Source organism: Felis catus, chromosome C2 (assembly GCF_018350175.1).
Source record: "Felis catus isolate Fca126 chromosome C2, F.catus_Fca126_mat1.0, whole genome shotgun sequence".
Classification (NCBI taxonomy): Eukaryota; Metazoa; Chordata; class Mammalia; order Carnivora; family Felidae; genus Felis; species Felis catus.
The window spans coordinates 151449553-151469708 of NC_058376.1; the positions used below are offsets into that span (position 1 = coordinate 151449553).

A 20156-nucleotide genomic window follows, 5' to 3' on the forward strand; every position below is an offset into this window, starting at 1 on the left:
TAGATATTTGTGGAATGCCTCATTACGTGGCACTGGGGGGGACATTACGATAGCAAGATAAGATCCTTGCCCACGGAGAATCTTGACTGGCTGGGCAAATAGGCAAACAAGTAAAGCGGGCAAAGAAGTAGAGACGAACAGACTTCTTAGAAGACTTGTGGGGAAAAAGGGAGCTGGTTATTGTCTAGGATAAAGGCAGAGGCGTGAGCAGTGCCCTGTTCCCCGCGAGTGTGGTCTGTGGGCCAGCAGCAGCGGGACCCCCTGAGGGCTGTGCTGACAGCTCAGAGCCTGGAGCCTGCTTCAGATTCTGTGTGTGTGTGTGTGTGTGTGTGTGTCTCTCTCTCTCTCTCTCTCTCTCTCTCTCTCTCTCTCTGCTCCTCCCCTGCACACGCTCTGTCTCTCTCAGTCTCTCGAAAATAAATAAACATTAAAAAAAAAATTGAAAAGCAACGGGTCCCCGAACTTCAGGGGCTCAGAGCCGCCTGCTGACGGGGCCAGACGAGGTCTTTGCCCCCGTCGAGGCCTATGCTCCAGACCCCCGCCGTGCAGATGGGACTTCCTCTAACCTGCTTGGGGCAGAAGAACAAGTACTCCCTGGCGATGCAGACCAGGAAGAGGGGGTCCAGCTTTTCAAAGTACTCGGAGCCCAGGGGGAGGCCCTGCATGCCGGCGAAGTGCAGCCCCGCAGCCTCCTTCAGGAGCCGGGTGGCCTCCTGCTCCCCCTTGTGCTTCCTGGACGCCAGAAGGGCCTGGAGGAAAACCAGCACCTGGGGGAGGCAAGCCCAGGTCTCGGCACCAACGCCAGCCGGGCCGTGGGGAGGCGAGCGCAAAGCAGGAGTCCGGGCCGTGTTGGCCGCTGGGTGCCGGAAACTGGGGCGAGGGGAGGGCCGGGGACGCAAGCCTGGAGCGGCCCGCGTCCCCAGGGAGCTCTGACCTCAGACTTCCCGAGACACTGCTGCACCTCCTTCATAAATTCCAACTGCTGTTCAGCCTCCTCCAGGTGGCCGTCCAAGACCTGGCACCAGATGATCCCTGGGAACGGGGCAGGACAAGCGTGAGGAGCCAGCTCGGACACGGAGCCAGCGGGCCCGCGGGCCAAGAGCAGGGATGAGACAGCGGAAGGACGGGCGGCTGTGCAGGGGGCCTTTCCCAACATCTCCGCAAACGTAAAGAGCGATGCTCACTCCTGGTAAAGAATTCGAGGCTCGAGGCAGGCAGGGAAGCATATCCCTAGCTCGTGCTCTGCCTTTAACCATGCACCGTGGCTGGGACATTTTATTTAACTACTGCCCCGTTGAAGGACACCTCATTTTGCATCTAGTTTGCTTTCGATGCTTAAATGCTCCAGTGCCACGGTAAACATATTTCCGCGTTCTAATTCCTGCAGTCGAGTTGATGGGTCAAAGGGCGTGTATATCTAAAATGTGGATAGATAAGGCCAACTTGTCCTCTGGAGATGTTTGAATTAGTGTTACTGCCAAGAATTTGAAAGTAGCCTTTCCCCACAACCTCCACGACGTGCTTCACTCTTTGCCAGTGAAAACGTGAAAAACAACTCATTTTAGTTCCTTTTTTTTTACCAAGAGGGGAAAGGAGCATTTTTCCATACATTTAATGCCCCTTTCCTTTCTCCTGTGAATCTCCTGTACCTAGCTTTAGCCTGATTCTTTTTTTTTTTTTTTAATTTTTATTTATTTCTGAGAGGCAGAGACAGAGCACGAGCGGGGGAGGGAAGAAGGAGAGAGAGAGAAGGAGACACAGGTTCTGAAGCAGGCTCCAGGCTCTGAGCTGTCAGCACAGAGCCCGATGAGGGGCTCGAACCCACGAACCGTGAGATCATGACCCGAGCCAAAGTCAGACGCTTAACCGGCTGAGCCACCCAGGCGCCCCTAGCCTGATTTTATTTTAGGGCGATTTGTTTTCTCTTCATAAATATTAAGATTATTAACCCTTTATAGCAAACATTTTCTACCAGTTTGCCATTCACCTTTTAACTATTTTTCACTGTCTTTTGCCATCCATTAGTTCTAAAGTTTTACATAGATCAGTAAAATATTTTCTTTTAGGGCTTCTGAGTTTCCTCCAGGGAACCCAAGTCCAACTGAACTTTTATGTTTAAATGTTTAATTCACCTGGAGCTTTTAAATTCAAAAAACATTTTTTAAAATAATTTTTAGCCTGATGTGGGGCTTGAACTCACGACCTCAAGATTAATAGTCACATGCTTTACCAACTGAGCCAGCCAGGCGCCCCTGAAGTTTATTTCTGAATATGGCGTGAGCTGGGAACTTCCCTTTACATTTTTCTTACTGGATAGCCAGATGTCCAACCATGAATTGTTGAAACCTACCGCCATATTGGTTTGAAATGTCACTTTATTTGTAAGACCTGTTTCTGTTCTGTTTATCGCCTTGTTTACTCCAGCATTGACTTGGAGCTGACTTACCTACTGGCGTTCTGTAATGTGTTTTGAGTTTGGGAAGACAAATCCTTCTACTCCTACTACTACTATAAAAGAGGAATCCCTTTTATAGATATTTCTTGGTCATTTTGGTGTATTTATTCCTGACTGTCTTTCTAATGAACATCCTGGTTTTTCACTTATATGCATCCCGCTATTTGGCTCATCTATGGAGTTAATTTACTTTGCAATCGTATTTGTAATGTTCAGTAACTTTTTCGTTCTCTACAATCTTTGCCATAGTAGCCTCTTCTTTACTTATTGACTGACATTGTAGCCTCTGAAAACCCTGGTGTTTTAGTGGGGGGTGGCGAAGTCTTTTCTGTATCTGGCTTTAAACTTGGCTCCTCAGAGGGCCTTGGCTTTGCATGGTCCACTTGGCCCCTCTTTCAAACTGTTAGCAGATTTACAAACGGACTAGACTGATGAGTATTAGCAGCTGAGGCAGATTTCCCAAATTGTTAAGGTCACTGTTTTTCTGGGCCCTGGACTTCCCTTCTGGCTGACTGGCGAGGGGGCTCCCCTGAATGAGGAAGTGGGGAAGGACTGAGCTGGGTGGGGGCTGTCCTAGGGGGTGTGGCCTGTGTGTGGAGCAAGTCTTTTTGTCCTTCATGTCCCTGGTGGTGGTGGGAAACAGGGGCTCTGCTCTGCTCCCTCCTGCCCCACCGCCTTGAAAGGTCTCCTTGATTCCATTCTCTGGTCCCCCTGTCAGCTCGCTGACTGCCCCGTGGCTTGTGTAGCTCCCAGCCTCCAGCGACCATCAGCTTGCTTTTTTTTTTTTTTTTTGCTTTTTTTTTTAATGTTTATTTTTTTATTTTGAGAAAGAGAGAGTGAGAAAGAGAGGCGAGAGAGGGAGAGAGAGAATGCCCAGCACCGCTGGGAGCGCAGAGCCCGACGCGGGGCTCAATCTCACAAAGTGTGAGATCATGACCTGAGCCGAAACCAAGAGTCAGACACTCAACCGACTGAGTCACCCAGGCGCCCCTTGTTATTTGTCAACTTTTGTTTTTCTTGGAGCTCTTTGGGAGAAAACGGGTCTACTCGTTTCTTTAGCTGCCCCGTCTGTGTACCATGTTGGCATACGGCTTTCCAGAGTGGCTTGTCACTTCCTTACTTTTGATGCTATCTGTTTTATATCCTCTAGAAATGTGACGTTCTCAAAGTTTCTGGTCCACCAAAGGCAGCTTTCTCTGTTTCTAGGGCTGCGTTATCTTTTCAAAACGTCTTCCAGGAGTTTATGGGTTTGGAAGTGGAGGAAGATGCATGGGCTCACGGGTCAGCTGACGTGGTGAACAACCTCTCAGATAACCGTGCTGTGCTGGCAAAGAGCCTGGACCATAGAGAGAAGTGGCTGGACCCAAAAGACACGGCTCCTGAGAGCTGGGGCAAGGAGCCAGCCTGCCTTGAGCCTGGGACCATACAGTTTCCTCAACCAAAATTAAATTGCTGGTTCAGAGTTCACCAGACGCCATAGATTTGAAGGCTTAAAAACAAAATGCGTAAAATGAAAATTGGGGTCTGGGAAATTTACTGACCTTTCTCTAGAGCGGGGTGGGCGGGCCTCTGGACAGACAGGGAAGTAAAACTCTCAAAACTATTGCTCTGGTGGCCTTTCAGCTCAGGGCCTGCAGAGGGAGAGTCTAGGGGCTTTGGGTTGGGGTGCTCCCGGACTGGGACCCTCTCCACCACTGGCCTTGCCGGGCCTGAGAAGAGGCAGGGCCCCCGAGCGGAAGGGGCAGGCTGCTGGTCCTCCAGGGGGTCACAGTGTGGACATTGGAGGTCTGATGCAGATCCGAGTGGCTGCGGCCACACTCTGACAGTTCCTGTGTCTCTTACATCTATGCTTACTGATTCATGGGGTGCCTGGGTGACTCAGTTGGTTGAGTGCCTAACTCTTGATTTCGGCCCAGGTCATGACCCCAGGGTTGTGGGATCGAGCCCCATATGTGGAGCCTGCTTGAGATTCCCTCACTCCCTCTGCCCCTCCCCCACTCACACACACACACACACACACACACACACACACACACACACTCTCTCTCTCTCTCTCTCTCTCTCTCTCTCAAACAGACACCAATTCATGGAAAGGCACCCCATCATACAATGTACTCCAAAACTCACACACCCTCTAGGGAAGATGCTTCCCAGAGCCTCTCTTCTGGACCCACGGAGGCTACCTTGCGACCTGCCTTCCCGCACCCCCCACCCCCTCCCTTGCCCGGACCGCATAGACCTGTCAAGGCAGCCACACTGCTCTCGTCCAATTTCATGGCCTCCGAGTACCACAGAGATGCCTCCTTCACTTGGTCCTGTAGGATGAAGAGATAGCCCAGCTCTGTGGCCACGTGGGCGTAGGCGGCTGTGGCCACGAATGTGCGCTCAATGAAGCCACACACCAGCTGCAGAATCGCCTGGTGCCTTCCACACTGCAAGGAACGGACACGTGGGAATAGGGAGACCCGTCAGTCCAGCCTGTCCGAGCAAGGCCGTGTCAGAAATGGGGGACACTTTGGCAGTGCCGTTTCGGGTGCTTAGGAGAGACTAAGAGGGGCCCATGACCCATATAGCCGGGGCTGCGCACTTGTCCAGCTCCCAAAGCCTCACACTGGCCACATCTGTGGAATTTGCCTCCAGGCACGGGGCCCTCCAAAGGGCCCACCTCCTGTCTGAGTCGCCAAGAAGTTTTTCAAAAACTGAAGGGGGGGCAGAGCTCTTTGTGCCCTGTTGGTGGGACGTGGCCCCGAGGGCAGCCATGTTCCCGGCCGTGTGTGGAGAACGAGCACAGAGAAGCAGACACAGGTGTGTGTCCCTGAGGGAGGGATGGCGTCCCAGTGGCATTCAACCGCACGGTTCTGGTTCCTGAGGCCCCACAGCCAACCCAGATTTTGCAGCAACTCCTTCTAGTCAATCTGCTTTGGGGCTGAAGGGTCTGACAGAGACAGACTGTTTCGCGACCTAGTCTGTTTGCACCTGCCTGATGGCAGAGGGGGTGCGGGCAGGCCCGACTTTCCAGGTCACTTCCACAGAGAGACAATATGGCAGTTGGGTGCCCTGGCACCCCGAGCTAGAGGCAGGCATAGCTCTGCCGTGTAACAGCCACAACACTGCTCTGTTCCCCCGAATAAGGAGCCTCCTACTCTAAAAGCACTGTCAGACCCAATGGCTCTGATCTTTCCAGCGTCCCTGAGAGACATCTGGGCCAAGGAAACGGAGTGTATGAGACACAGGTGTTGTTCAGAGGCGGGTAGGGGCCGCTGGGTATGGGCCATCGGCCTGAGAGGCCAAGTTGGAGCCAAAGAGGGGAGGGCAGGGTCCCCGGGGGGCTCCCAGGGGGGCCATAGGACTCCCCTTAGGAACACCCGGCCAGAAGCATGATTTCAGAAACCTGGAAAAGAGCCTTCTTACCAGCCTGCTAACCACAAGGATTTTTTTAAGATGGAGGTTTGGATTTTGGGGCTCTCTTGTCTCCAGTGCCTTAATCAGGTTTCTAACATGATTGGCAGCCTGTGGGGACAAAACAGACAACATCAGAGGCAATATATAAAGTGGAAGCTGGGCAGAGGTTCACAACCCCGCCGTCCCTTAGCACCCCCTGGGAGATCTTAAAACACCCATGCCCAGAGGCCAGCCCCAGAGATTTGGGTTCAACTGGACTGGGGTGGGCCCAGGCACCAGTATGATTTCAAAGCCCCGTAGTGGAACTTTCAGGAGCTTATGCACCCAAGAGCTGGCAGTGCCCCTTTGTTCACGGATTTGCGAAGAGAAGTTGCCCTTTCGGACCCACCCGGCCAGAGCCAGAAGCCAGCTGTCATGGCGCCCACACAGCGGCTGACCAGGCCGGCGGCACATCACCTGGGCTGGCCCAAGAGCAGATGGTCATGGCGAGTCCCTGGCCTCGAGCCTCTGATCCATGGTGACGTGAGTCACCACACTGGTGCCCCCTTGTCATGCCAGTGAATCCTCTCAAAGGCCCTGGAAGTCAATAGAGCTGTCTGAATTGTCCAGCCCAGCAGACAGAGGGTCAGAAAGGTTAGGTAATTTGCTTGAGGTCACTCAGCCAACCGGGTGACTGACTCCAAAGCCTTTGTCCTTTCTGGTTGACTCCTCTGTCCATTCCCTACCGAGGAGCGGGGAGTTCTTAGTTCCCGGTTGCAAAGAAGTGGCAGGAGTGAAACCCCGGATGGGGCAGGTCTACTCTGCTCAGTCAGTGCAAAGCAAGCTTAGCACTGAGCAGCCTGGGCCAGGGAGAGGTGGGGGGTGAAGGACGGGCATTCAGACAACTCTGCCCCTAGGATTAACCCTCAGGCCCCGGGAAGGCCTGCCCAAGGCTCCTGGGTTGCATGAAGTTGAAGACAGGCCCATCTGTTCTCTGGTTCCTACCCAGCGATGGTGCTGGGGCCTCTTTTGAGGGTTCCTTCTAAACATGGACTGTACCCTCTGTCTCACCCCACCGCACAAAACGCACAATCTCAGAGCTGCGCAGAAGGAACCGGAAGCTTCTTCTTCCTATCATGACCCCTTAGCGACTCCAGATTTGCCACACTTTTCACAGAAGCAGTGTATTTACTCAAAAGGCAATGTGATGGGTTGAGAATGCAAACTCTTCTTAAAGATAAAAACCTATCCTGGTATTGAGGTTTTCACGAAGAACTGTTTCTGTGTTTGGGGGCTGTTTTGGGTTTCTGTGGAACACTACAAGGCTTAGGAGCAAGTTTGGGGCTAGGCTCTACCTGGCCAATACCTGCTTTTTCGGCAGACCTACATCATTGGAAACGCCTAATAGAGTATATGCGGGGTTTCCTTTATTCACAGAACTATGTGTTCGACAAGACATCTATCTGCTAAAACTCTGCGAAAGACCTAACACATTTAAAAAATCTTAGGTAGTGGAGTATCCCAACAATCTGTACAATTCTAGGGTGGGCTGGTTTAGGGGTGAATATGATTTGGACTCATTCACATTCAGAGGCTGTTTGAAATTGAGAACGAGGCAGATGTATCTACTCTGACCCCTAAAGTACAAAAATTGGATCCCAAAGATTACAGGTGGGGAATTTCTGAGGTACGTCCATATTCAAGTGGAGATCAAAGATGCCCAACAGAAAGAACTCTGGGTTATTTTGAAGATTAGATTTGGACTTAGGAGGAACTATGGTGATTGGCAGTGGAAGGAATCACATGTGAGAATCCTTATATAAACATTTATTGACTTAACAGTTTTTTTTTTTTAAATGGCATTTCGTGGGGCGCCTGGGTGGCGCAGTCGGTTAAGCGTCCGACCTCAGCCAGGTCACGATCTCGCGGTCCGTGAGTTCGAGCCCCGCGTCGGGCTCTGGGCTGATGGCTCAGAGCCTGGAGCCTGTTTCCGATTCTGTGTCTCCCTCTCTCTCTGCCCCTCCCCCGTTCATGCTCTGTCTCTCTCTGTCCCAAAAATAAAATAAACGTTGAAAAAAAAAATGGCATTTCGTGACATCAGGCACTGTTCCAAGCTCTCCCGTTTGTCATCCCGTTTAATCCTTATAACAACCTCACAAAGCGGTGGGAATTTTCTCCACTTTATGAGTGAGGATCCCAAGGCTTATCCAGGTGAACCCGAACCACAGTCAACTTCACTGCCGACCCAAAGAGCAAACCAGAGGACTTCCCCTTGACAGGGAGTAGGAGGGAGGGGGGGGGGGAAGGAGCTGAGATCCAGGGAGCACCCTCCAAGACCCTGGGGATGAGGGCACTAAGAGGGCTTCCTCTCAGGCTGTGCGTGTTTCAAGGTCTGACTCCTGAGTCTTGAAAGAACTTACTATGGTTATGTTTCCTTCTCTTGCAAGTTCATGCACAGCTAGGATTTGGCAGGCGTCAATATTGCTTTCATCTTTTTCTAGGATTCTGAAATAGGAAGAGGAGCCCCATGAATCAAGAGTATTCACAGGCAAGGCCAGGGTGATGTGGCAGCCACTTCTAATTGTCTTGTATTATCCTTTCTACCCTTCTCCTTCTAATAACAGAACTCCCAGGGCAGCACCTGGGTGGCTCAGTAGGTGAAGTGTCTGACTCTTGATTTCAGCTCAGATCTTTTTTTTTTTTTTTTAATAGGCTCCACCCCCAGCGTGGAGGGAGACCAGGGCTTGAACTCACGATCCTGAGATCACGATCTGGGCTAACGCTCTGGAAAACAGTGTGGAGGCTCCTCAAAAAATTCAAAATAGATCTACCCCATGACCCAGCAATAGCACTGCTAGGAATTTACCCAAGGGATACGGGAGTGCTGAGGCACGGGGGCACTTGTACCCCAATGTTTATAGCAGCACTCTCAACAATAGCCAAATGATGGAAAGAGCCTAAATGTCCATCAACTGACGAACGGATAAAGAAGATGTGGTTTATATATACAATGGAATACTACTTGGCAATGAGAAAGAATGAAATCATGCCATTTGCAGCAACGTGGATGGAACTGGAAGGTATTATGCTGATAAGTCAGTCAGAGAAGGACAGATACATGTTTACACTCATATGTGGATCTTGAGAAACTTAACAGAAGACCATGGGGGAGGGGAAGGGGAAAAAAAAACAGACAGGGAGGGAGGCAAACCACAAAAGACTCTTAAATACAGAGAACAAACTGAGGGTGCATGGCAGGGGTGGGGAGAGGGGAGAGTGGGTGATGCACATTGAGGAGGGCACTTGTTGGGATGAGCACTGGGTGTTGTTTGTAAGCCAATTTGACGATAAATTATATTCATAAAAAAAAAAAGATCTGAGCTGAGATCAAGAGTCAGATGCTTAACCAATGAGCCACCCAGGTGTCACTTCAGCTCAGGTCTTGAGCTCAGGGCTGTGAGTTCAAGCCCTGTGTTGGGCTCCATGCTTGGTGAGGAGCCTACTTAAAACAAACAAACAAACAAACAAACAAACAAACAAACAAACAAACAGAACTCCCCACTTGGCTGGGCACTTGCTACCCAGAATAAACACTACATCTCCTAGCCTCCCCCTGCAGCTTAGGTGTGGCCCTGTGACTAAGTTCTGGCCAACAGGATGTGAATGCAAGTGCCCCATGTGACGTCCAGCTGTACCCTCACAGCATATGCCTTCCATTTCTTCTCTTTCCTCCTTCCTACTGGCTGTCATGTGGGCCATGTGAGCCACATCCTAGGTAGAGTGGCAAGAAAGAAGGGGCGCGGGACCCTCCAGAGTGAAGTTGCTGCCCCTGTCCCGGGCAACCACCCGATCTTTTACCTGACAGAGGAATAACCTTTCACGTTATTTAAGTCATATGTCTGGGGTGTCTTTGTGACAGAGGCCATTTATATTGCAGTGAACACAGGCGTGATTATCGTACCATGGTCCTGGGGTGGTGGAGAGGTGCCTAGGGGGCAATCCGTGCTGTCAGATGGAAAGGGAACCTCGCTTTCCATCATGTGTTTCATTGTGAACATGCGGTTTCTGGTCATATGTACTGTGGGGTTTTCGATGTTCTGTTTCTTTATAGGAAACTTCATATATTTTTCAGCCTGGTCAGGGATGGCCTTCTGCTTAATAGAGGGTTACTTTAGGGGCGCCTGGGTGGTTAAGTGTCCAACTTCAGCTCAGGTTATGATCTCACAGGTTGTGAGTTCAAGCCCCGCGTCGGGCTCTGTGCTGACAGCTCAGAGCCTGGGACCTGCTTCCGATTCTGTGTCTCCCTCTCTCTCTGCCCCTCCCCCACTCTCTCTCTCTCTCTCACACACACACACACACACACACACTCTCTCTCTCTCTCTCTCTCTCTCTCAAATAAACATTAGAAAAAAGAGTGTTACTCTAATGAAGACACAAAATTCTAACATGATTAGATAGGCACAGTTAACATTCAAACAGTTCTAACCATTCATGGTGATTCTGAAGGTACTCACCAAAAACATTTGGATATTTAAAAAAAAACTCAAAATTAAAAAAAAAATATATTTATTCAGAAATTTTTTTTAATGTTTATTTATTTTTGACAGAGACAGAGAACGAGCAGGGGAGGAACAGAGAGAGAGGGAGACACAGAACCCGAAGCAGGCTCCAGGCTCTGACCTCTAAGCACAGAGCCTGATGCGGGGCTCGAACCCACGAGCCGTGAGATCATGACCTGAACCCAAGTCAGTTGCCTAACCGACTGAGCCGCCCAGGCTCTCCTAAAAAATTTTGTTTTAAAGAGAGAGAGAGAGAGAACCAACAGGAGAAGGGCAGAGGGACAGGGAGAGAGGGAGAGAGAGAGAGAGAGAGAGAGAGAGAGAGAGAGAGAGAGAGAGAATCCCAAGCAAGCTCAGTGCTCAGCACAAAGCTGGTCTCGATCCCATGACCCTGAGATTGTGACCTGAGCTGAGATCAAGAGTCAGATGCTCAACCGCCTGAGCCATCCAGATGTCTCCCCCCAAAAAACTTTTTTTTTTAAATTTTTTTACGTTTATTTATTGTTGAGACAGAGAGAGACAGAGCATGAACAGGGGAGGGGCAGAGAGAGAGGGACACACAGAATCGGAAGCAGGCTCCAGGCTCCGAGCCATCAGCCCAGAGCCCGATGCGGGGCTCGAACTCACGGACCGCGAGATCGTGACCTGAGCTGAAGTCGGACGCTCAACCGACTGAGCCACCCAGGCGCCCCGTCCCCCCCAAAAACTTTTAAATAACTTATGCACTAAAGAAGAATCTGGGTATTAGAAAATTCTTAGAGCCAAAACGATCCTGAAAATATATGCATCCAAATGTGTAGATACTACTAAAAATGGTGCCTTGAGGGACATCCACAGACGTACACACTGATATTCTAAAAGAAGATTGAGAATGGATCAGCCAGGCATCCACCTCAAGAGTTGAACAGCCCTTGATCCAACAAGAGCAGAACAGCCCCAAAGGAAGAAGTCGCTGGAAATCATAAAGAGCAGACATTAATGAAGTAGAAAACAGAGATGCGGTAGAGACCATTAACAAAACTCAAAGCTGCATCTTTAGAAAGACCAATAAGGGGGCTCCTGGGTGACTCAGTCGGTTACGCGTCTGATTTTGGCTCAAGTCGTGAACTCATGGTTCTTGAGTTCGAGCCCCACATCGGGAGCCCGAGGCCTGCTTCAGATTCTGTGTCTCCCCCCGCCCCGTGTCTCTCTCTCTCTTTCTCCGTGTCTCCCTCTCTCCCTGTCTCCCCTGCTCCTGCTCTGTCTCTCTTAAAAATAAGCATAAAAAAAAAGTTTTTGAAAAGACTAATAAAAGAAATACTTATTCTAATGTTGACGAAGGAAAACAAAAGTACAGGGAAAAATAAATAATATTAGGGATGGAAAGAGAAACACACGTAGAGGGGGGCAGAGATTTAAAAAAAAAAAAAAGAAGCAATGGGGGCTAGGCGCCCGGCTGGCTCAGTGTGAAAAGCATGAGACTCTTGATCTTGGGGTGGTGAGTTCAAGCCCCACGTTGGGCGTAGAGATTACTTAAACCAACAAACTTAAAAAGATAAGTTCTGGGAGCACCACTACCTGGGAAAACCTCCAGGAGGGCAGGCATCGGGTGTGGGCCTCAGCCCTTTGGCACTAACCACCGGGGCAGGGGGGCTGGGCGAGGGAGGTGGTGCACACCGAGGTTGTGGCTTTCGGCCAGGTGTCCCCAAGTATCCCGCTGGCCGAAGGCCAGGCCTCCAGAGCAAGCTCTTGAGCCAGCTCCCGCCAAGGACCCTGGCCAGGTATCAGCCAGGCCCACACAGGCACTGCACGTGGGGGCCCCCGCGGGCCGAGCTGGCAGGAACCCCGTTCATTTGTGACCCGGCCGCCTCTCTCGGAGACGCAGATATCAGTGAAGATCATCAGAGAAATGACCATCCGTCCACAGCGGGGCAAGGGGTCTACTTGCGATTTGTTTTGTTCTTGAACTGTGTGGGGTGTATTACCACAATTCAGTAACACTTCACAGTGATAACTTGTGATCGCTCGGGGGAAAAAAAATAAAATTAGCCTGCGACTCTCTTTGGGGGAGAACATTTAGAATTACTTAATAGAAATAGTTGAGGCGCTAAGAGTTTAAAGAGAGAGGCTTCAGTTTATCTAGAAAATCCCATCCTCAGAAAACCTTCCATCAGACAACCCTTCCCCTGGAGTGGTCTTGTTTTCTATCGACGAGGAGAGCACTCCCAGGTCACCCTGACGAGGTGCCTGGCTTCCATGTGGCCCAGGGACTCCCGAGAGCTGGCTGTCTGGCTGACGTGCCCAGCCTCAGCTAAGTCACCGGGGACCTCTCCCCCTGAAGCTTTTATCACAGTATATCATACCCGTAGTTGAAAACAATTAAATAGTGCCGCGGTCCCTTTACTCCCCTCCTGCCCTCCTCTCCTTAGAGACAACTGCTTGTCGTCCCATAACCTGGCTGCTTTGGGTTCTTTGGGTCGTTCCCTCCAGCGCCCTCCTACACGATCAGCTCGTGCCTCTAGATAATGCCCATTTCTCTGTGTGCCCATCAGACCGCGTCCTCCCTGCCCTCCCCGTGTGATCGCATCACCATTCATACCTCCGCTGTCAACAATAGTCACTTTTTTGTCTTGTTCCGTCAAATACATGGCGTCTCCTATCTCCCCAGCTCGTACGATGGGACCCTATCGGCGCCCTCGGCTGGCAAAGAAAGGAAGCGACCCCCGCCCCTCACCTGTGTCCTGTTTCTACTGCCTGCTCCCAGTCCTGCCGAGCCAAGAACAGCCGCATCTTTAGGACGAGGGCGGGCAGGAAGCTCCCCGAGGTGCCGGTGATCTGGTTCACCACCTCCAGGGCCTCGGAGTAGTTCTGCTGCAGCATGAAGTATGTCGCCTGTTGAAAGCCCAAGAGAGGAGTCTCCATCGGTGCCCATGAAGGGAGGGGGCGGTGTCAGTGTCTCGGCCAGGACAGGAGCAGAGCCTGACACGTGGGCACTGTAGGCCCCCTCGAAGGCCCTGGGGAAGCAGTCAGCGCTCAGAGCGACAAATCAGGGTCCACAGCAAACTTGGGCTCCTGGACAGGCAAGGCAGGGGCTCCAGGGAGACGGGTGAGCCCCGAGCAGGCGTGGGATCCAGCAGGGCCACGCCAGGGGACCCGCTAGAGGGAGGCCCGGGGGTGCCGGGCACTTCTGAGTTCCACCAACGGCCCACTCTTTTCCCATTCGCTTTCTTTTCTAAATTTTTTTTTTAATGTTTATTTTTGAGAGAGAGAGAGGGTGTGAAGTGAGGGAGGGCCAGAGAGAGGGGGACAGAGGATCTGCACTGACAGCGGAGGGCCCCGTGCGGGGCTCGGAGTCACGAACTGCAAGATCATGACTGAGCCGAAGTCAGATGCTGAACCCCGTTCGCTTTCTTCAAGCTTATCGCTGAAAACCGCTCAAAAAAAAACCGCTCACCCAGGCCCAGGGGCGGCTAGTGCTTGCAGGTAACCCCCTTAAAAAGCGTCTTGTTTTTCTCTGTCAGGGCCCCCTGGGCCAGAGTTTGGCTTCTGCAGGCCAGTGTCAGCCACCAGGTTCTCCTGAGTGAGGCACGACATGTGCCTGAGGGGCAGAGGGCACTGCTCCCAAAGGACTTGAAACTGGGCTCTGAGGGGAGCTTTTGTTAGACCTTCGGCAACCCGCCCTTCCACGACTTATTAAGAACAAGAGGAGGACTGTTCTAGATGAAGGTTTATGCATACATGTGCTCACTGCAGCCCTCTTTCTTTCTTTCTTTCTTTTTAATGTTTATTTATTTTTGAGAGAGAGAGAGAGAGAGAGAGAGAGAGAGTGTGAGTCGGGGAGGAGCAGAGAGAGAGGGAGACACTGAATCCGAAGCAGGCTCCAGGTTCTGGGCTGTCAGCACAGAGCCCAACGCGGGGCTCAAACCCATGAACCGTGAGATCCTGAGTCGGACGCTTAACCGACTGAGCCACCCAGGGACCCCACTGCAGCACTCTAAGTATAAACTGTAGACGATCTCAGGGTCCAAACACCAGGAGATTGGGGTGACCAATTATATTCGGCCCAGGCGACAGGGGACTGGCTTGATGGAGATGTTCAAGGTGACATTTACATATGGTGGAATCTTATGTGAAGAAAAGGGAACCAAATGACAGGATGCCCTGTGATTACAGCTGTATTAAACATATTAAAGATGTCAATATTAAACATACCAAACAACGCTATCTCCTGCCCTGCGGAGGTGCTCAGTGGGAACCCTTTCAGGACCAGGAGAGCTGGCAGCTGACAGCTGACCCCTGTGGGGTCATCCGTGGCTAAAGGAAGCGGCCTCGTGCCAGGTCACACCCGTCCCCAGGGGGCAGCCCCCATCCAGCACGTGGTCAGGGAGGGGCCGCCCCAGCCCTAGAACCCCGACTCGGCTGAGGCCTGCGCCGTGTCACGAAGCCACTTCTGTCACCCAGCCCTGCTCCTGTCCCTTTCCCCACAGGTGCTGGTCCCAAGGGCGCCCCCCGATAAACCTCCTGCTCCAGGATCCCCTTGGCTCCTGCTTCCCAGAAAGCCCGGCGAGGGCACATGCGGAGCCGCATGCCTAGAAGAAAGACTGGGAGACGCTGCCCTAAAATGGCCACGTGAGTTGTCTGGAGCAGGGGGGCTGAGGATGTCCTTTTCATTCATTTTTTGACTTTAGTAGCCTTCTGTTTTGTTTTGTTTTGTTTTTAAATGAGGACACGGTCACTTTTCTAAGATATATACAAAGAGAAGGGAATAAGAGGCTAGTTTTTCTTTCATAGGCTGATTCCGTGAGGGTCACGTAAGAAAAAAGGAACTTCACTTAAGTGGAGATCAGAAAACATAAAACTTGCAACGCACCTCCCTCCTCTTACGGCCCATTGAATTTAACGGGTGAGAAAGGAGAGGCAGAGACAAAAGGACAGACCCTGAGAAGACCCCCCCCCACCCCCCCCCCCCACCCATGCAGAACGAGATGGGAACCCACACCGAGCCGGAAGGACTGTGAGAACCGAGTGGGCCCTGGGCTGCCGTGTGACCCTGACTGTCTCTGGGCCCCCGCTCCTCATCGGCCAGGAGAGGGCCTGGAGACAGAGCGTCTGGCCCGAAGGCCCCTGGTGGATCTTTGGCTCCAATGGCCCAGGCAGAGACAACCCCCCGCCCCACCTCCGTCCCCCGCTGCCCACCTTTCCCATCAGCCCCAGCACATCTTTGGAGTCCTGCATTCCTTGTTCCAGGTACTTGATGGATTTCTTCACGAGGTGGGGCTTGTCTGAGGTGAGGTCCACCCAGCCTCGGAGCACATAACCCTGGGATCAGAACAAGACAGAAGATGAAGTCCTTGGCCGCGCAGAGCCTCTTGTCCGACCCCTGTCACTCTCCACCCCCAGGCCCTGCGAGGCACACCTACTTGCAGACTCCAGGGCGGCCCTGCTCTCTCTCACTGTCAGGACTTCGCTCTGATTGCTCCTTCCCAGCCCAGCCCTCCCGACCAAAGCCCCCTCACCCAGTCAACTACCACTGGTCTCTAAAGCTCAGCCTGGGAGGGCCCTCCTGTCAGAAGCCTTCCGTGACCTTCCAGGCTGGGCTTGGGCCCTTCCCTGGACCCCTGTGGCTCTGCTACCCCTACTGACACACTCCCACCCATCTTGTCATTGGCTGTCTACTCAACACTGGGATCAGGGGGCCACCACTCCAGCCCTCTCCATGTCCTAGCCCAGCGCAGGGCCCGGCCTGCATGGAGGCAGGAACGAGCAGGGGCCATTGTGAGCTCGGGGGCCTTGCCAGTTCTGCTCCAGCCTTCACCCAGTCTCTGCTGGATAGGCAGCCGGGCCTGGGAGGTGAGGTCCGAGGTGTAGTTGGACCACATTGCCCTGAAACATCCCTCTGCCCTAGACCAGGGTTTCTCACTCTTTACCGTTACTCTCCTCCTAAGGAGCCTTTCCAGACATTTTCCCGAATCGTTTCCCCTCCCTCCAAGACATTTTAATATCACAGATATACTATCTGTTTATGTAGTGTGTAAATCTGTGTTTTATACTTTTTTTTTTTTTTTGCCCCCGCCCCTCTGTGTGTTATATAGTAAGATTTTTTTCACCCCCTCCTCCGGGAACCAATTTTCACCCCTTTGGGGGGGGGTGACATCACCCCTGTTGCGGTGGTGACTAGACTGAGCCTAGACTGAGGCTTCAAACTCTACCATTAGTACAGATGCCCCACGTGTGAGATCCCCCACGTGTGAGATCCACAGCATGTGAGATCCAATATGCGATCCACGGTATGGGCTGCCGCTGACGGCCAGCAGACCCCTGCACGAAGGCAAGGTAGGCCCACGGTGGAGACCGTTCATCTAGTTTGCCAAAAGAACCAGGAAATCTGGCCTTTTAGGTAAAAACCTTCTGGTTTCTCAATGTCAGCAACTCATCCGAGATTTTAAAAACATACGGCACCGGCTACGGAACACCTGTCTGCAGATTAGACTCCGGACACGTGCCAGCGTGTACTCGGCTGAACCCTGAGACAACGTGGGCAGGGGCCCCTGTGAGACCCAGGGTCTCGTCCGTGCCCAGGTGCGGCCCTCTCCCGGTCCCCGGGGTGCCCCGGGGGGAGTAACGGTCACCCCAGGCTGATGTGTTTGGATGCTGCTTTCTGCAGCTGCTGCCCTCATGATGCCCGAGGCAGGTACCTCTCTGGGGCTGCTGGAAACTTTCAGCATGCGGTCGATGTACTCCTTGGCCTTGTCACGGTGGCCCACGAGCCAGAGGAAGAGGCCGGCATAGTACAGGGCAGTTCCGCCGGCTGTCTTGCGGATTTCCTTCAGGCTGTTCTCCAGGTCCTGAACGGCTTCTCGGTCTGTGAATCCGAGAGGAGGGAGAGGAGGGCAAGGCAGAGTGAGCAGGGCGGCCTGGCCCCGCAGGAGGCACTGAGGGCTCGGGGACCTCTCTGGCCGCTGTGAGCCTCCTCTAACACGCGGGAGACTCCAAGGAGCCCGGGCGCTGGAAACCCCAGGAGCCGCCCACGCCTGCACTTGGCTTTGCTGGCTGAGATTTATCTTTTCTCCTCTGTGCCTGGCAGCTTGCTGAGCAGACAGACCAGACCGAATCGCCTACCTCAGGCCCACAGTCCATCCTGGGAGGGGACATCGTGGTTCGTAGCGTCTTGGAATCTTTCCCTGCCTCTAGAGAGGTGGACATTAGGGGTGGGACTATTTACACCAACTCGATTCGCCCTCATCAAGATCTTGGCGAAGGAAAGAGGGTGTCTTCCCAACTTTTGGGAGCTGGAAGGAGGACCCCTCCCGCTGTCACCCTCTCTGCGCATGGCTCCCACTCAGTCGGGCCTGGGCACGGGTCTTCCTTGAGGCCCCTGGGGAGGGAATGGAAGCCCCTCCTCACTGGCCAACAGCATGTGCTGTCATCGGGGTACGTATCTCCTGCGGCGGCCCTTGGGGGCTGCATCTCTGGAGCGGGGCGGTCTCTGCCCCGCTGGGCACGGCCGCACTCACCGACAGCTGCACAGCACTTGTGAGCATAAATGAGGGCCATGATGGAGCACAGGGACACGTCTGGGTGGTTCCGGATGCTCTCCAGGTTGCTGATGGCATCCTGGATGCGCTCTGCAAAGAAGAGCCCACGTGGTTACGTTCTGGGGCTCCAGGCCCAGAGGGCAGGACGCTCTGCGGCAGACACGTGGGAACCCGTCGCGGAGCTGACCCAACACTTGGCACCACCTGGCTCCAGCCAGAATCATTGGGCTAACTGGTCCCAAACGTCCCCAGTGGCCCAAGTTCCCTGAAGGGGCTGTTGGTACCAGGGTCCAGGCTGCAAGGGGCGGCTGGAGGGCTTGGAGCTCAGATGTACCTGTGAGTCCTCGCAGGCTGGGACTTCGGGCTGGGGGCCATTTCTGAAGAACGGCCTCAGGGCATTCCCAGCCAGCTGCCCAAGAGCCACAAATTACATGTATCCCCCTGCGCCCAAACTAGATACGGATCACACAGCCATCTGCGGATTAACCTGGGAGTCTAGCTACTGAGCGTAAGACCTCTTCCGTGGGAAGGTGACTGGGGTGGAGGCAGGCATCCAGGCCGAGCCAGAGCGACAGTGCTGGGCTGGTGCCTGAGGTCGGGAGGCCGACACCGCCCAGTTCTTACCTTCTCTGAGGATCCCATAGGTTTTAAAGAACTGCAGTACGGGGTCGTTGCTGAATTTGTCCAGGCCCAAGGCCGCAGCCTGCTGCACGTGGTGGAAATACTGTTCCTGGCTGTAGTAAATGATCCCAGCCTGTGAGGAGGAAGTCACGGCTGCAACAGCCCCAGTCCCTTCTCTGTCTCGGTTCTGACCCACTTTCTCCCCCGCTCCCTGCTCCTCCTCTGTTCCGGAAAAGGAAGAGAGAAAGGACATTCAGGCCTCATTCTGTTCTTCCCCAGCCCCAAGAGCAACTCCATGCCATTCCCTAGGAAGGAGTCTGGAGGTGTTTGTGAATTATCCACAGATTATGCGTCAACGTGATGGAGAATTCAACTGAGGCTTTGTCTCAGGAAGGGAATAAGGGGAAAGAGAGAGGACAAATGATAAGAATGGTGACGCCACTCGTGAGAGTTGCAAGTTATTATTGTGGGTTAATCGCCTGTTGGGAACTGTATCTAGGGCTTTCCATCCATTATCCTATGGATTATTCTCTCCATAGCCTTCACAGTTAAAGAAGCTAAAGCCCATGCAGAGTGTGGCTTCACAAAGGTCATGCAGTAAGACGGCCTGAGATGTCAAAGTGAAGTCTCACTTCCCCTAAAGGTTGTGGGTACGGGGGTTGGGGAGAGATGTGGTTGGGTTGTAAACAGCCTCGTGGGCCATTTGAAAGAGCTCAGACGTCATCCTCAGGGTAATAGGAAGCAGCCAGAATGGGTTTAAGCGGGAGGAGGGATGTGTTCATATGTGTGTGTGTGGGGAGGTGTGCGCGCGCGGATGGATGAGCAGTGGCTCTGGTGCAGGGACTGCTCGTGAAGAGAGGTGAAGCAGAGAACTATGTGGGGTGGGGGTGGGGGTGGGGGGACTGTTCCAGGTGCCTGGGGAGGGACGGTGGTGATTCTGGACTAGGAGATAAAAAGCAGTGGGTGATGTCAGGAGACATGTAGGAGCTGACATTTCCTGCTGATTAGAAAGGACCTGAGATGGGTTACAGTTAAGGCTCCAGGATCAAACAGCGGTGCCATAACTGACATGGGGGACGCAGAAGAGGCAGAGGCAGGGGAGAGGGAGATGATGGCAAGATGACAGAATGGGTTCAGGATACTTTGGTTTGGGGGAACTCGAGGACAGGATTGGGTGGGGATACCGATTTGGGGCTTAGGGTGCACAGAGAACACCAGAGAAAAAAAGATGCGCTCGCCAGGAACAGTGAGGCCAGAGGGGGCCAGGCCCTTCGTTAGCGGCCGGCGCGGGGAGCGAAAGGCGGGTAAAAGGCGCAGCAGGAAGGGTCGGAGAGGTGGCAGGAGAGCAGCCGGGCGCGAAGGTCTCGGGGCCAGAGGCGGAGAGTTCCGAAGGGCAAGGCTGGGCAGCGCTCGGGCCACGCACCATAAGGGAAGAGTCGCTGGTGCTCATCTCCGGCGCTCGGGGCTCCGAGCCCGGCTCAGGGGGAGTCGCGCTGAGCCGGATTCCGGAGTCAGGGTCCTGGGCACGCCTCTCGCGGCCGGAAGTTGGAAGAGCGCGTCCCTGGAAACGCAGGGGGCGGGCCGGTTGCCTAGGGCGTCAGAATCTAGGGTGGGAGGGGCAGGCGC

The 20156-nt window shown here is 53.2% G+C and overlaps 1 protein-coding gene and 1 non-coding gene across 5 annotated transcripts in view; both read right to left on the minus strand.

Annotated features, from left to right (window-relative positions):
- Nucleotides 1-20116, minus strand: part of TTC21A (tetratricopeptide repeat domain 21A) — a 36720-nt gene extending 16604 nt beyond the window's left edge. Inside the window, exons 1-11 of one of the 4 annotated variants that reach the window (XM_023260713.2) lie at nucleotides 19954-20116; nucleotides 18534-18663; nucleotides 17889-17999; nucleotides 17070-17236; nucleotides 15571-15693; nucleotides 13109-13266; nucleotides 8257-8341; nucleotides 5867-5965; nucleotides 4695-4887; nucleotides 935-1032; nucleotides 567-767 (exon numbers count right to left, since the gene is read on the minus strand). In XM_023260713.2, the coding sequence (XP_023116481.2) occupies nucleotides 567-767; nucleotides 935-1032; nucleotides 4695-4887; nucleotides 5867-5965; nucleotides 8257-8341; nucleotides 13109-13266; nucleotides 15571-15693; nucleotides 17070-17236; nucleotides 17889-17999; nucleotides 18534-18663; nucleotides 19954-19980 (1392 nt within the window). In that variant the 5' untranslated portion in view covers nucleotides 19981-20116. Of the gene's footprint in view, nucleotides 1-566; nucleotides 768-934; nucleotides 1033-4694; nucleotides 4888-5866; nucleotides 5966-8256; nucleotides 8342-13108; nucleotides 13267-15570; nucleotides 15694-17069; nucleotides 17237-17888; nucleotides 18000-18533; nucleotides 18753-19953 lie in introns of all 4 variants that reach the window. The other 3 variants (XM_045037840.1, XM_023260715.2, XM_023260714.2) reach the window with 3 other exon arrangements.
- TRNAN-AUU lies at nucleotides 2176-2248 on the minus strand. Its single transcript has one exon. It is a non-coding gene; the product is annotated as a tRNA-Asn (tRNA).
- Nucleotides 20117-20156: the final 40 nt, after the last annotated feature.